The sequence below is a fragment of the Eptatretus burgeri genome, chromosome 10, assembly GCF_056783735.1.
Source record: "Eptatretus burgeri isolate ZD-2024b chromosome 10, Ebu_testis_v1, whole genome shotgun sequence".
In the NCBI taxonomy this organism is placed as follows: domain Eukaryota; kingdom Metazoa; phylum Chordata; class Myxini; order Myxiniformes; family Myxinidae; genus Eptatretus; species Eptatretus burgeri.
In genome coordinates, this window is record NC_140970.1 from 55,922,413 (window position 1) to 55,937,172 (window position 14,760).

The following is a 14,760-nucleotide window of genomic DNA, read 5'->3' on the forward strand; positions in this document are numbered from 1 at the left end:
ATTGTAACCTAAACTGCCATTATGAAATGTTCACAAATAAATGTTTCAGTGGCACCAAGTGTTCAGTGATTTTGGTTCAGATGGAAAATTTATTGATTTTTTGCACTCTTGAATTTTGCCGCCATCTTGGATTTAATGTTAAATACTGATCAGATCTAAATTTTATTGACACCAGTGGATTGCTGATCCATTAAAACCATGGACCAGAACCAACAACTATGTTTTTATCACAATTATTGAAGAAGTTATAGCTGTTTTAGTTATGTCAAAGCCCGGTGGTGGCCATCTTGAAAATGACTGTTTTAACCCATTTCCGGATGTCAGATTTTGGTAGACTTTTTTTCTGTTGATCAGTATATCAAGTAGGAATGAAAACCACTGAAAAACCTTTTGTTGCAATTTGTTGTGGATCAGGTGGTATTTTGACCCGACTACTCTGCCTATTTCGGTCCAGTCCTATTCCTAATCTTCATCAACGATCTGTCTGACTCTCTGGAAAATCCCCTTTTATCTTTTCTTTGTGGATGATTCCACCCTTTGCTGAAACATCCCTAATCCTTCTCTTCAGACCTTGTTAGAACCACAAACTGGTCCGACACTTGGACTATGTCTTAACCATGAGCAATCCCCCCCACACGCAATCTCTCTCTGAAAGGACTGTACCGCAAACCCTCCCATCTCTCTTGGGCAAGCCACATTTCAAAGTTGGCCTCCAAAACCAGACGCCGGCCGACTGCGCATCCTCAATCATGCAAAATCCTTCCTTGGTGCATCTCAGCTCCTATTCACCTACAAAGCTTTCATCCACAGCTTGACAGAGTACTGCTCTCCTCTCTGGACTGCTCCTCTCCCTCACACCTAGCTCAGCTTGATGCCGTGGAAACCAAGGCTTTAAAGATCATTGGAATCTCTCACATTGAAGCTGAGTCCAGGCCTATCACTTCACCATCGCCAACAGGTTAGTGGTCTCAGTCTTCTTTCACCTCCTTTCTCTTGCTCCAATGACCCCTGCTCTTGTTTCCCTGAGCCTAGGTCTCACTCCACTGAGCCCTGGTCTCGCTCCACTGACCCCTTGCTCACACTTGCTTTTCTGGTAGCCCCCAAATGTGATTGACAACGGGCCTGCAAACCCATCTGCACTTCCCATGGCTCTACAAGTTGTTCAGCGACATCAAAGGGCCAAACAGTCCACATGAAAGAAGGATTGTGTGACTGGCAAATTGTTTCAAATAACATAAAAAAGTATCCTAAATCTAAAAAGTTATCCCTTAGAGAATGCAAAAGCAAAGAAATGGCAAAATCCCAGACATTGTTGGGTATTTTAAAATTCAAGCGAGATGGATATTTAAGGACTGAAAAGAACATGGCCAGGAAAAACTGAATGTTTGGTGAGACGAGGAGTGTGGTGAGGTGGAGTGTGGTGTGGTGTGGTGAAATGCAGTGTGTTGTGTTTATAGTACAGTGTAGTATGGTGTTGTGTGTTGATGGTGCAGTGTGGTGAGGTGCAGTGTGCTGGAAGCTCTGTTTCTGTGACAGAATGTTTCTCCCCTTGCTGGATCTCCTCCAATAGTGCAGCTGCAGAGGTGTCGAAGGTTTTGACGGAATGCATGCCCCTCTGGAGTGATGATGACGTCGGACCGAGGTGTGTGTAGTTTAGCTGTTATGACCGCCAGCTTCCAGGTCTCGTTTCATTGTATACAATGGCTGTCTCCTGGTAATAATGGCATTTTCGCTCTTTGGCACCTCGGTCGTTGAAGTGTTCCGCTCATTGCTGTCGCTGTACCAACAAACGCCGTGCATCAGTCAGAACTTGTTTTTAGGACCTGGTCCTGACATGGCAATTGATCTCTGAGCCTTATGCTCATCAGCATCTGTGTTGGAGAGAATGGAAAACACACCAGTGGTGTGTTCCAGTCGGACAGTAACATCAACTTGGTATCGTGGTCACCATCGAAGGCTTTTCTGAGTCCCTGCTTGAGAGTCTGCACTGAAGGTCCAGATTGCCCATTTGTGGTGTTGTGCATCGACTGGATGCTGGAGGGTGCAATAAGGAAAAAGGAGTTTGGGGTGAGAGATCAGGAGGTGTGCAGTGCAAAACTTGTTACGTTCCGATGTTCGGTTGAATAAAACCGTTGGAGAATACTGAATTCCTCATTCTTGGAGTACCTTACGATACAACACCATTTGAATGAGGATATGTAGGAATTAAGGTCGTAACCTTGGGTAATTTGTTCTGGTGGAGAAGATCGATTTAGCTGTTTTCAGGAACCAGGTGAATGACAATGATCTTCAGGTTGGTGAAGGTGCACTCGTCCTGCTCAACACCATGATTGAGGATGGCCAGCACGAGATGTCGGACTGTGGAGGCCCCTGGGCAGTCATTGACCGGTCATCCTCACTCCCTACCTCCATTTTTCATTTTTGACTTACTTTCTTTGTGGAATATCCGCAGTTACCGGATATGTGTGCTACAATCGGGGAGTGAATGTGGACGTCAATGCGACGTTGTAAATAAGACCTTCAGTTCCGCTTTCATTTCCCATTAAGCGAGGTGCTAGAGTAGCTGTTGCGTTGTCACTTTAGCATGACAATAAAATCTCTTTTTTTTCAAATCAGTTTTGTGGAGGCCTCTGGGCAAATGTTCAGTCTGCGCTGCCCTAAATCCGGCCCGAGAATGGCATGGTGCCCAATGTGTGCAGATATATCAGCCAAAGACGTCTATTCTTTGCTAAATTTGAGAAGACCATTATCGTGAAGTTCCTCCTCGAAACATCATTGTCATCTGATCTGAGAATCCTCAATCTTGAGGAGTGGACCACATGGTGATTTTCCCTGTACCGTCATCTGCCAAGCCATAGTGAATCGCTTGACGGAGCGCTTGATGTCCTGAAGATTGATGATGTTGACTTCCAGATGTCTGATGTGGCTGATCTCCCCCAGGACCTGAGCGTTGATATCTTCTTGGCAAAGCTGAGCGAGATAAGAGGAATGGGTTCTGCCTCACAAATGTACTCCACCTTGCTGATTCTTGTTCGTGCATTACTGTGTCTCCCTGCAAACAATGCTGACAGTGAGCGCTGCTTCTCTGAAGGCAGAAGCCACCTAGAATCTCTGCAGACGTTCAAGAAGAACATTGACGACGCCTGCTCGGCTCCAAGAACTTGCAGCAGAGCTTCTGAAGTTGAACAAATCAGCCGTTCGCAAGTGCAATGCCAATCGTAGTTGCGATGGCCAGGCAGCTGCAGTGCAAGCAACTGCCACACTGAAGTCAATGCAGTTGCTGATACCGAGTGATCGTGTCTTGCGACTGTTCCGATTGCTTGCCCTGCTGCTCGCACAAATGTCAGCTCCAGGGCGAGAAAGAAAACGACATTGGACAAGCGACGACGCCACCAATAAACACCACGATGACGACAAACGAAGTTTATTATGAGTCAGCGTGGTATGGGAAGGTCAGGACAGGGTATGAGAACCAGGGGAGGATCCAAACCATCTTTCCCCAGGTGGTCAGATTTCCCAGGGCAATGTCTTACAACACGATTTTAATTCATCTGTGAATGGTCAAATGTTGGAACAACTACTGATTTAAACGCTGTTTTAAAATAGAACCTAAAAGAGGTGAGAAACCCGAGGACATTGGGGGCCGCAATGCAGGTCTCGAACCTCACCTGTGCTAAATCGCTCACACGTCCTTCCCAACCAGAGCTCAGAAGTGGGACAGTCAGAGTGTGATGTGACTCCTTTCCTCTTCCTACGAGTGCAGACCACTCCCACTTTTGTACACGCCCCTCCCACTTTTGCACACGCCCCTCCCACTTTTGTACACGCCCCTCCCACATTTACCTTTACTCCTCCCATTGTATCTCAACGTTTCCCGCTTTATTTAATTCACGTTGCTCCCCATTTCACCTCAGTCCACGATTGACCTTTCTCGCTCCATTTTCTTTGAGAGTTTTATTTGTTCATTCACAAACACCTTGAATCGATAAAAAATTTTTAAGAGGAAACTGAAATGTGTGAATTTTTACCGTTTTCCTGAGAGGGAATCGGAGCGCTGTTGTGATGTGGTCCGTACAGTCGTACCTCAGGAGCCGTGGTGGTGAGAGTGAACACGGACGAGGTAAACATTTCATCGCCACCTGGTGGTTGAATTGCAAACCATGACATCCCTTTCATTGGGTTCCTGAATGCCCACAACCCCCTCTCTCCCCACCACCACCACCACCACCACCACCACCCCCCCCCCGCGCTCTCCAAAAACTCCTCCTCCCCTCTCCACCTCCTTCCTCCGTGTTACTCCACTCCGAGTCGCTTCCCTTAACGTCACCACGTTCATTCCGTATTCTCTCTCTTCCTTTCTCTCTCCCTCTCTCTCTTCATGCAGTGAAATACCATCTTGAAGACCCCGCTTCCCACACCATCCTGAAATCATGCAGCCTCCACCTCGGAAGGTTAGTCGTGTGTTTGTGTGTGTGCGATCGAGGGGGTGTGTGTGTGATGGTGTGTTTGTGTGTGTGCGATGAAGTGTGTATGTGATGGTGTATTTGTGTGTGCGATGGTGTGTTTGTGTGTGTGTTTGTGTGTGCACGATGAAGTGTGTGTGTATGTGATGGAGTGTGCGATAGTGTGTTTGTGTGTGTGCGATGAAGTGTGTGTGTATGTGATGGTGTGTTTGTGTGTGTGTGCGATGAAGTGTGTATGTGATGGTGTATTTGTGTGTGTGCGATGGTGTGTTTGTGTATGTGATGGTGTATTTGTGTGTGTGCGATGGTGTGTTTGTGTATGTGATGGTGTATTTGTGTGTGTGTTTGTGTGTGCACGATGAAGTGTGTGTGTATGTGATGGAGTGTGCGATGGTGTGTTTGTGTGTGTTTGTGCGATGGTGTGTTTGTGTGTGCACGATGAAGTGTGTGTGTATGTGATGGAGTGTGCGATGGTGTGTTTGTGTGTGCACGATGAAGTGTGTGTGTGTATGTGATGGTGTGTGCGATGGTGTGTTTGTGCGATGGTGTGTGTGTGTGTGCACGATGAAGTGTGTGTGTATGGGATGGTGTGTGCGATGGTGTGTTTGTGTGTATGTGATGGCGTGTTTGTGTGTGTGCGATGAAGTGTGTATGTGATGGTGTATTTGTGTGTGTGCGATGGTGTGTTTGTGTGTGTGTTTGTGTGTGCACGATGAAGTGTGTGTGTGTGTATGTGATGGAGTGTGCGATGGTGTGTTTGTGTATGTGATGGTGTATTTGTGTGTGTGTTTGTGTGTGCACGATGAAGTGTGTGTGTATGTGATGGAGTGTGCGATGGTGTGTTTGTGTGTGTGCGATGAAGTGTGTGTGTATGTGATGGTGTGTTTGTGTGTGTGCGATGAAGTGTGTATGTGATGGTGTATTTGTGTGTGTGCGATGAAGTGTGTGTATGTGATGGTGTGTTTGTGTGTGTGCGATGAAGTGTGTGTATGTGATGGTGTGTTTGTGTGTGTGCGATGAAGTGCGTGTATGTGACGGTGTGTTTGTGTGTGTGCGATGAAGTGTGTGTATGTGATGGTGTGTTTGTGTGTGTGCGATGAAGTGTGTGTATGTGATGGTGTATTTGTGTGTGTGCGATGAAGTGTGTGTATGTGATGGTGTGTTTGTGTGTGCGATGAAGTGTGTATGTGATGGTGTGTTTGTGTGTGTGCGATGAAGTGTGTGTATGTGATGGTGTGTTTGTGTGTGTGCGATGAAGTGTGTATGTGATGGTGTATTTGTGTGTGTGCGATGGTGTGTTTGTGTATGTGATGGTGTATTTGTGTGTGTGTTTGTGTGTGCACGATGAAGTGTGTGTGTACGTGATGGAGTGTGTGATGGTGTGTTTGTGTGTGTTTGTGCGATGGTGTGTTTGTGTGTGTGCGATGAAGTGTGTGTGTATGTGATGGTGTGTGCGATGGTGTGTTTGTGTGTGTGCGATAAAGTGTGTGTGTGATGGTGTGTTTGTGTGTGTGCGATGAAGTGTGTGTATGTGTGTGATGGAGGTGTGTTTGTGTATGTGTGTGATGGAAGTGTGTGTGTGTGATGGTGTGTGTGTGTGTTTGGAGGTGTGCATGTGTGTCTGATGCAGTTGCGGGGGCAAAGGAGGAGTGTGCGTGTGATGTATGGATTTGATGGAGGTGTGTGTGCACATGTGTTTGATGGAGGTGTGTGTCATTTCAGCATTATCAAAATGTGGAGAATACTGATTCATATAATTGCTTGAAAATGTCAAAGGGTAAAGTCACAGGAAGGTGAAAGAGGCCGTGGAAGCCCGTCCGCCACGCGTCAACCCGTCCGCCTCGCGTCAACCTTTCCGCCACGCGTCAACCCGTCCGCCACACGTCAACCTTTCCGCCACGCGTCAGCCCGTCCGCCACACGTCAACCTTTCCACCACGCGTCAACCCGTCCGCCACGCGTCAACCCGTCAGCCCGTCCGCCACACGTCAACCTTTCCGCCACGCGTCAACCCGTCCGCCACGCGTCAACCCGTCCGCCATGCGTCAACCCGTCCGCCACGCGTCAACCCGTCCGCCACGCGTCAACCCGTCCGCCACGCGTCAACCCGTCCGCCACGCGTCAACCCGTCCGCCACGCGTCAACCCGTCCGCCACGCGTCAACCCGTCCGCCTCGCGTCAACCCTTCCGCCACGCGTCAACCCGTCCGCCACGCGTCAACCCGTCCGCCTCGCGTCAACCCTTCCGCCTCGCGTCAGCCCGTCCGCCTCGCGTCAACCTTTCCGCCTCGCGTCAGCCCGTCCGCCACACGTCAACCTTTCCGCCACGCGTCAACCCGCCACGCGTCAACCCGTCCACCTCGCGTCAACCCGTCCGCCACTCGTCAACCCGTCCGCCACGCGTCAACCTTTCCGCCTTGCGTCAGCCCGTCCGCCTCACGTCAGCCCGTCTGCCTCGCGTCAGCCCGTCCGCCACGCGTCAACCTTTCCTCCACGCGTCAGCCCGTCCGCCACGCGTCAGCCCGTCCGCCTCGCGTCAGCCCGTCCGCCTCGCGTCAGCCCGTCCGCCTCGCGTCAGCCCGTCCGCCTCGCATCAACCTTTCCGTCACGCGTCAGCCCGTCCGCCTCGCGTCAGCCCGTCCGCCTCGCGTCAGCCCGTCCGCCTCGCGTCAGCCCGTCCGCCTCGCGTCAGCCCGTCCGCCACGCGTCAGCCCGTCCGCCACGCGTCAGCCCGTCCGCCTCGCGTCAGCCCGTCCGCCTCGCGTCAGCCCGTCCGCCTCGCGTCAGCCCGTCCGCCTCGCGTCAGCCCGTCCGCCTCGCGTCAGCCCGTCCGCCTCGCGTCAGCCCGTCCGCCTCGCGTCAGCCCGTCCGCCTCGCGTCAGCCCGTCCGCCTCGCGTCAGCCCGTCCGCCTCGCGTCAGCCCGTCCGCCTCGCGTCAGCCCGTCCGCCTCGCGTCAGCCCGTCCGCCTCGCGTCAGCCCGTCCGCCACGCGTCAACCCTTCCGCCACGCGTCAGCCCGTCCGCCTCGCGTCAGCCCGTCCGCCTCGCGTCAGCCCGTCCGCCTCGCGTCAGCCCGTCCGCCTCGCGTCAGCCCGTCCGCCACGCGTCAGCCCGTCCGCCACGCGTCAGGCCGTCCGCCACGCGTCAGGCCGTCCGCCACGCGTCAGGCCGTCCGCCACGCGTCAGGCCGTCCGCCACGCTTCAGCCCGTCCGCCACGCTTCATCCCGTCCGCCACGCGTCAACCTTTCCGCCACGCGTCAGCCCGTCCGCCACGCGTCAGCCCGTCCGCCACGCGTCAGCCCGTCCGCCACGCGTCAGCCCGTCCGCCACGCGTCAGCCCGTCCGCCACACGTCAGCCCGTCCACCACACGTCAGCCCGTCCGCCACGCGTCAGCGTGAGATGGCTGTGTTTTGTCATCGCCTCCGTGTTTATCTTGTTCGCTAGTATTTTGAGATCCTTTGTGGTCAACCATTTGAGCTTTTGTTATCAATTTTTTGATAAACCTTTAAAACTGTATAATGACAATATGGCGAACACTAATTTATATAAATTTTTGTGGAGATTTTTTTATTTATTTTTTAGCTCTTCTTTTTATCAAATTTATTTCAAGTACAAAGAGGGTGTGGACGGACAGGCTTTGCATTTTCACTCCTTTCTATTTCTTATTTGTTATCGGGATTTTGTGTCGGGTGTGATGTATTTAGTATCGCTTGACGTTGCAGTCGTGTTTTAGGCAATTGTGGGGTTGTTTTTATTGCAATTTATTAGAAGACTTTTAGGTAATTAGAGTGTTTTTATTACAAAGCAAGTGTGTGTTGAAGACCTACCTGTTTTAGCGGCGAGTCGAGCAGCATGTTCATTTTTACCTCCGCCACCAAAGGTGGACGGAGATTGTTTCATCCATCTCTCTCTCTCTGTCTGTCTGTCTGTCTGTCTCTCTGTCTGTCTCTGTCCAGGATATTTCGAAAAATTGTGAACGGATTCAGATGGAACTTGCTTTTAAGAAGGAATTGAGAATTTTGTTGGGAAAGATTTTTATTTATTTATGGAAATTGCCTCAAGCAAGGCATAAAACCTCTTGAGGTAAGAGGTTACGGGAAAGTTCGATAAAGTTGAAGAAAAAAAAGAAGAATAAAATAGAAATAAAAAGAGGAAAATAAGAAGAAAACTTCCAAGATACAACACTGGAAGTTCCGAAAAACATTCACAAAAGAGGTGGTAGCAATGCCAAGTCTCACCAAGGTGAGCGATCATCTTGAAATACAAGACAAAGGATAAAATAAAGAGGGTTCAGCTACAAAAGTCTCATGAAATGCAATAGGATGAAACTTCAAAAATGTAGTTAGTAGGAATTGATATTTCTCTTGAAGCTGAGTCGACCATACGATGATAGGAAGCACGTTACAGCTGGTGAATTCCAAAGCGAGACAACACAAGGGGAAAAAAAGTATTTGCATAGCCTTTCATTCCTCACTTTGGATCAGCAACAGTCTGTGGATGTGCAGAGATGGCAAGCCGAGTCATGCGTCTGAACACTCGTACACAAGGAACCAAGTTACAAAGGCAAGCAGAACATTTGCCACAAAAATATCTGGAGAACAAGTTGTTGGTTAATGAGGTATTCAAATACCTTACTTACTACAAAAAGCATGCTGATGGGGTGATAGTTACTTGGCTCAGAATGCTCACCAGTACCCTTGAAAACAGGGACAATAGAATCCACTTTCCAGGATGGAGGAAACACTGAAGTCGACAAGCTTGGCAAGAATCGATGCCGGTTTCGGTTTAGGAGAACACGTGTTCAATACAGTCATGGGGATTCATCAGGACCAGTCTCTTTCAAAGCATCTAGAGTGCAAATAATTCTGGCAACATTCTTTGGAGTCATAAAGGGAACAGGAATATCAGTCTTTTCTGATGGAAAATCAGGAAGAGGAAGTCCCTAATCATTGAGGGTAGAATTAAAAGCAAAGCGATCTGCAAAGAGGTTAGCCTCATCCAGAGGCGAAGTAACAACCTGAGGTCCTTGAAAGTGAAGAGGTATAGAAGAAGTTTTGTGGTTGAGTACACTGTTGGCAATCTGCCAAAAGTCTCTGGAGCCACTCCGCTGAGTGGCAATAGAATCTGCTTCAGAATCTGCATATTGCTGCTTAGCATCCTCAAGAACTCTCTTACAGAGGTTGCTAACAGACATTTGGATACCAGAGACCCTTGCACATAGTACTGCTTCAAAAAATAGTTGCGATGAACAATTGCTGATGCACAAGCCGAAGTGAACCATGGACGGGAATGGATTTTCACTTGATAGATACGATAGGGAACATAAGTGCAGTCCATACGCAGTGAGAATCCATCGGGATATTTCCTCGGCAGCCATATCCAGACCAAGACTTAATGCTGAGGCCCATGGCACATCAGCAAGAAATGAACGAAATCCATCCCAATCATCAGCCTTCCCAAACTGTAGCACAGTACGATGAAAAGGATGAGCGGGAGTTGAGAGTGAGGAGTAAGAGACAAACAGAAACAGAGTTGAATGATCTGAGTTACCAATTGAAGGCAGGACATCAGCAACAGTCGCAAGTGTTGTAACACAAAAATAAATCAAGTGAGTATCTTCTGTCCGAAGCACGGTCAGGAATATAAGTGGGAGAGGAAACGATTTGGGTGAGATTTTGAGAGATTGAAAAATTATATGTATCAATACCAGAAATGTCAATATTATGAGAGTGTACCAACCATTCCTTGTTGTGAACCTTGAAGTCACCACATACCATGATGTGTGCAGAAGAGTGGGGTAAGATAGCCCTGGCAATGCTGTCTGAAATTGTGTTCAGCATGGCACAAGAGTGAAAAGAAGGCGAGCGATGCAGAAAGAAGAGATATGTTGTTGAAGAATGAAGAGCAAGGCGGAAACGTGTAAACTCGTGAGTGCCACTTTCTCATGAGGTTTTATGAGGAGAGTTGTTGAAGGACAGGATGAGAAGGCGAGATGTGTAGTCATAGGAAAGAGAAAATTGGAGGAGGTGCCGCAATTTTCGGGAAAAGACAATATTGTATCAAAAGAAAGGCAAAGGAGAGAATTCATGGCGTTTTGGCGTTTTGATCACTTGGCGTTTTCATTACAAAAACTTAAAAATTGATCACTTGGCGTTTACATTACAAAAACTTTACATTACGTTACATTTACATTATAAAAACATCAGTTGGCGTTTTCATTACAAAAAACTTAAAACTTGATCACTTGGCGTTTTCATTACAAAAACTTAAAAATTGATCACTTGGCATTTTCATAACAAAAACTTAAAAATTGATCACTTGGCGTTTTCATTACAAAAATTTAAAACTTGATCACTTGGCGTTTTCATTACAAAAACTTAAAAATTGATCACTTGGCGTTTTCATTCCAAAAACTTAAAAATTGATCACTTGGCGTTTTCATTACAAAAATTTAAAAATTGATCACTTGGCATTTGCATTACAAAAACTTTACATTACATTTACATTACAAAAACATCACTTGGCGTTTTCATTACAAAAATTTAAAACTTGATCACTTGGCGTTTTCATTACAAAAACTTAAAAATTGATCACTTGGCGTTTTCATTACAAAAACTTAAAAATTGATCACTTGGCGTTTTCATTACAAAAACTTAAAAATTGATCACTTGGCGTTTTCATTACAAAAACTTAAAAATTGATCACTTGGCGTTTTCATTACAAAAACTTAAAAATTGATCACTTGGTGTTTACATTACAAAAACTTAAAAATTGATCACTTGGTGTTTACATTACAAAAACTTTACATTACGTTACATTTACATTATAAAAACATCAGTTGGCGTTTTCATTACAAAAAACTTAAAACTTGATCACTTGGCATTTTCATAACAAAAACTTAAAAATTGATCACTTGGCGTTTTCATTACAAAAATTTAAAACTTGATCACTTGGCGTTTTCATTACAAAAACTTAAAAATTGATCACTTGGCGTTTTCATTCCAAAAACTTAAAAATTGATCACTTGGCGTTTTCATTACAAAAATTTAAAAATCGATCACTTGGCATTTGCATTACAAAAACTTTACATTACATTTACATTACAAAAACATCACTTGGCGTTTTCATTACAAAAATTTAAAACTTGATCACTTGGCGTTTTCATTACAAAAACTTAAAAATTGATCACTTGGCGTTTTCATTACAAAAACTTAAAAATTGATCACTTGGCGTTTTCATTACAAAAACTTAAAAATTGATCACTTGGCGTTTTCATTACAAAAACTTAAAAATTGATCACTTGGCGTTTTCATTACAAAAACATGACGGTTTGGCAAAATATGATTACATTATATCCCAATGTCTTTGTTTTCAGGTGTGCAGTGTGTTCCAAAAGAAAGTTTCACTTTGTGGAAATATCACCGCTTTGAATTGCCCACCTGGGGTGGGCGGATATGTGTTAGTATATACGTATCTACTTTCGCAAATGAAATTACTGCTGATTGCAATTGATTTATAACAGTTCACTGCCTGCATGACCCTCAATGACGTCAAGAAGGCCACAGCAGTAGAAGGTGTCTCACCCCTTCCTCGAGTTGCCGCCAGGCATATTACAAAGTTTGGTCTTTCTTTTTACATTCTGAGCTCAGAGAAACCAAACAACATCCATGACATGTGCAGTCCAGTGGGATCATTTGTGGCCCAGATTAACAGCCATGCCCACATTTCATGCCTTAAACTTTGGCCACATGAAGTTGAACCAAAATCCAAAAAATGTTTCAATAATAAAAATAATAACAATATATTTTTGTCATTATGTACGTGTATAAAACACTCCGGTGATATCTGTGCTTGCCTTACGGCTTTCATCCACACTCCTCCATTCCCCACATCCTTAACCACAGTAAACTTTGCTTGAAAAACTATTTGACTGAAATTGATATGGTGTAAAGATAGCGAACGCTTGATGGGTCGAATAGCCTCCTCCTGAATCTCTGGTCCTTGTGTACCTTTGTATGCTATTGTGCTGCTCCAAGTGATTATTACAAGTCACACTAAAATACGCCCAACTTTTTTGGGGGGGGGGGCGTGCGGGGGGATATACAGTACCTGTTCGTAAATCTGGGGGAATTAACCCCTCCATAAGGATGGGTTCTTCGCAAGTTATTTTAACATATATATTTAATACATTAGAAATAGACATTAGTGTTCAATAAGCAATTGTACAGCACTTGTGAGTAACAGCTTTATGAAAAAAACGGTGTGTGTCGGTGTGTGTTGAAACCACATGATTGCCAGATAGTTGCAGTGAGCAGTTATTTTGGCCGATTTTATGTATTAGTTCATCATTTCCCTTTCACAGGCAAAGGTTTATCAGGAAGTGCGGACTCTACACTCTGAACAACTGGCCCGTCTCCAAGCCAAACATCAATTAGAAAGTGACTTGTTAGAAGATATCAGGTCGGCTACATTATTCTCATTCATTTCTGATTTCTCAGCAGTTTCCTTGTGTTTGTTGATTTTTGGATCTTCCTGTTCGTCTTAAATTAGGTTTGCATATACATACACAGATACGGATACGGATATGGCAAGGTGAAGGCATGCGGGAAATGGCACTGTTCACATATGCACGAATACGGACGGATACCACTATAAAGCGTGTCACAAGTACAGAGATAGTTTTTTTTCCTGCACAACCGAGCAATATGCACTAGCTATGTCAAGGAAGCAACGTTCTCTGCTAGAGGGTGAGTTTCTGATTATAATATAGAGTGCACATAAATAAATACAGTAACATAAAAAAAATCTAAAGGAAGGAGCAGATGGTGGTTAAAGGAAGGCCAGATACTCTGAAATGCAGAACCGGGCATTGTGTATTTTTTGAGAATCTTTGTGCTCGAGGAATCTTGGGGTCATATCGGCAAGGGTTTCCCCTCACCGGCGATATAAACTTCTTAACTCCTTCAGCACTGATTAGACAAGAATGGCGCAGTCTGGTTCTCGATACTCCACATAATGTCATTGTTGGCATTTTGCCATCCGGTAGCATTGTGGGTACAATCTTAATCATGACATGGTGTGATCGGAACATTCGTATCCATAACCGCATGCCATATCTGGAGCCACATCCAGCATTACTGTAAAATGAACACGCATTGCTAAAAAATCAAAAAAATCATTGACTTGTTTTTTTAAAAATTGAATATGTGAACTGTATCCATGTATATCTGAATGTAGCCGGTCTCCCCCTTCCGTGCCTGGTCTCCCCCTTCCGTGCCCGGTCTCCCCCTTCCGTGCCCAGTCTCCCCCTTCCGTGCCCAGTCTCCACCTGCCGTGCCCAGTCTCCACCTGCCGTGCCTGGTCTCTCCCTTCCGTGCCTGGTCTCCCCCTTCTGTGCCCGGTCTCCCCATTTTGTGCCCAGTCTCTCCCTTCTGTGCCCAGTCTCCACCTGCAGTGCCCAGTCTCCCCCTTCCATGCCCGGTCTCCCCCTTCCGTGCCCGTCTCCCCCTTCCGTGCCCAGTCTCCCCCTTCCGTGCCCGGTCTCCCCCTTCCGTGCCCGGTCTCCCCCTTCCGTGCCCGGTCTCCCCCTTCCGTGCCTGGTCTCCCCCTTCCGTGCCCGGTCTCCCCCTTCCGTACCCGGTCTCCACCTGCCGTGCTCAGTCTCCCCCTTCTGTGCCCGGTCTCCCCTTCCGTGCCCGGTCTCCCCCTTCCGTGCCCGATCTCCCCCTTCCGTGCCTGGTCTCCCCCTTTTGTGCTAAGTCTCCCCCTGCCGTGCCTGTTCGCCCTCTGGTGCAGCCAGTTGCCCCCTGCCCTCCTTATCACCTCCTGCCGTGCCTGCGGTGACCTCCTGCCGTGTCCGCAATCACCCCCTGCCATGCTGGTTTTCCCCTGCCATGCCGGTCTTCCCCTGCCATGCATGGTCTCCGCCTGCCGCCTTCTGCCATGCACTGTTGTCCCCTTTCACCTCTTGCCGTGCCTCGCCACCCATTGCCGCTCGTGGTCACCCCTGTAAATTATATGTCATATGTGCAAGCTCTTCAGTTCCCTTTAGACACGAGCAAAATATGACTTTGCCTCAAATTCGATAAATTGTACATTGGACAAGAATATTAGCATTTTCTAGTTTTTTATTATTCATTTATTTTTTTTTTCTCCAGGACATTTTGCAAACAACGTGCAGCCATTGAGAAAGAATATTCACAGGTGAGGGCTCTTAGGGGGTTTCGTACACATGGTCAAGAAAATCAGCCACTACACAGTCCAAATTTTGCCTTTGAAACAGCCACGGGAGTGGTAG

General features: G+C 46.9%; 1 protein-coding gene across 2 annotated transcripts in view; it reads left to right on the forward strand.

Moving 5' to 3' along the window:
- The first annotated feature begins 1,407 nt into the window (after positions 1–1,407).
- Positions 1,408–14,760, forward strand: part of FCHSD2 (FCH and double SH3 domains 2) — a 183,968-nt gene continuing 170,615 nt past the window's right edge. Inside the window, exons 1-4 of one of the 2 annotated variants that reach the window (XM_085898474.1) lie at positions 1,408–4,120; positions 4,385–4,451; positions 12,826–12,923; positions 14,621–14,666. In XM_085898474.1, coding sequence (XP_085754600.1) covers positions 4,431–4,451; positions 12,826–12,923; positions 14,621–14,666 — 165 coding nt within the window. In that variant the 5' untranslated portion in view covers positions 1,408–4,120; positions 4,385–4,430. Of the gene's footprint in view, positions 4,121–4,226; positions 4,452–12,825; positions 12,924–14,620; positions 14,667–14,760 lie in introns of those variants that run through there. The other variant, XM_085898475.1, reaches the window with a different exon arrangement.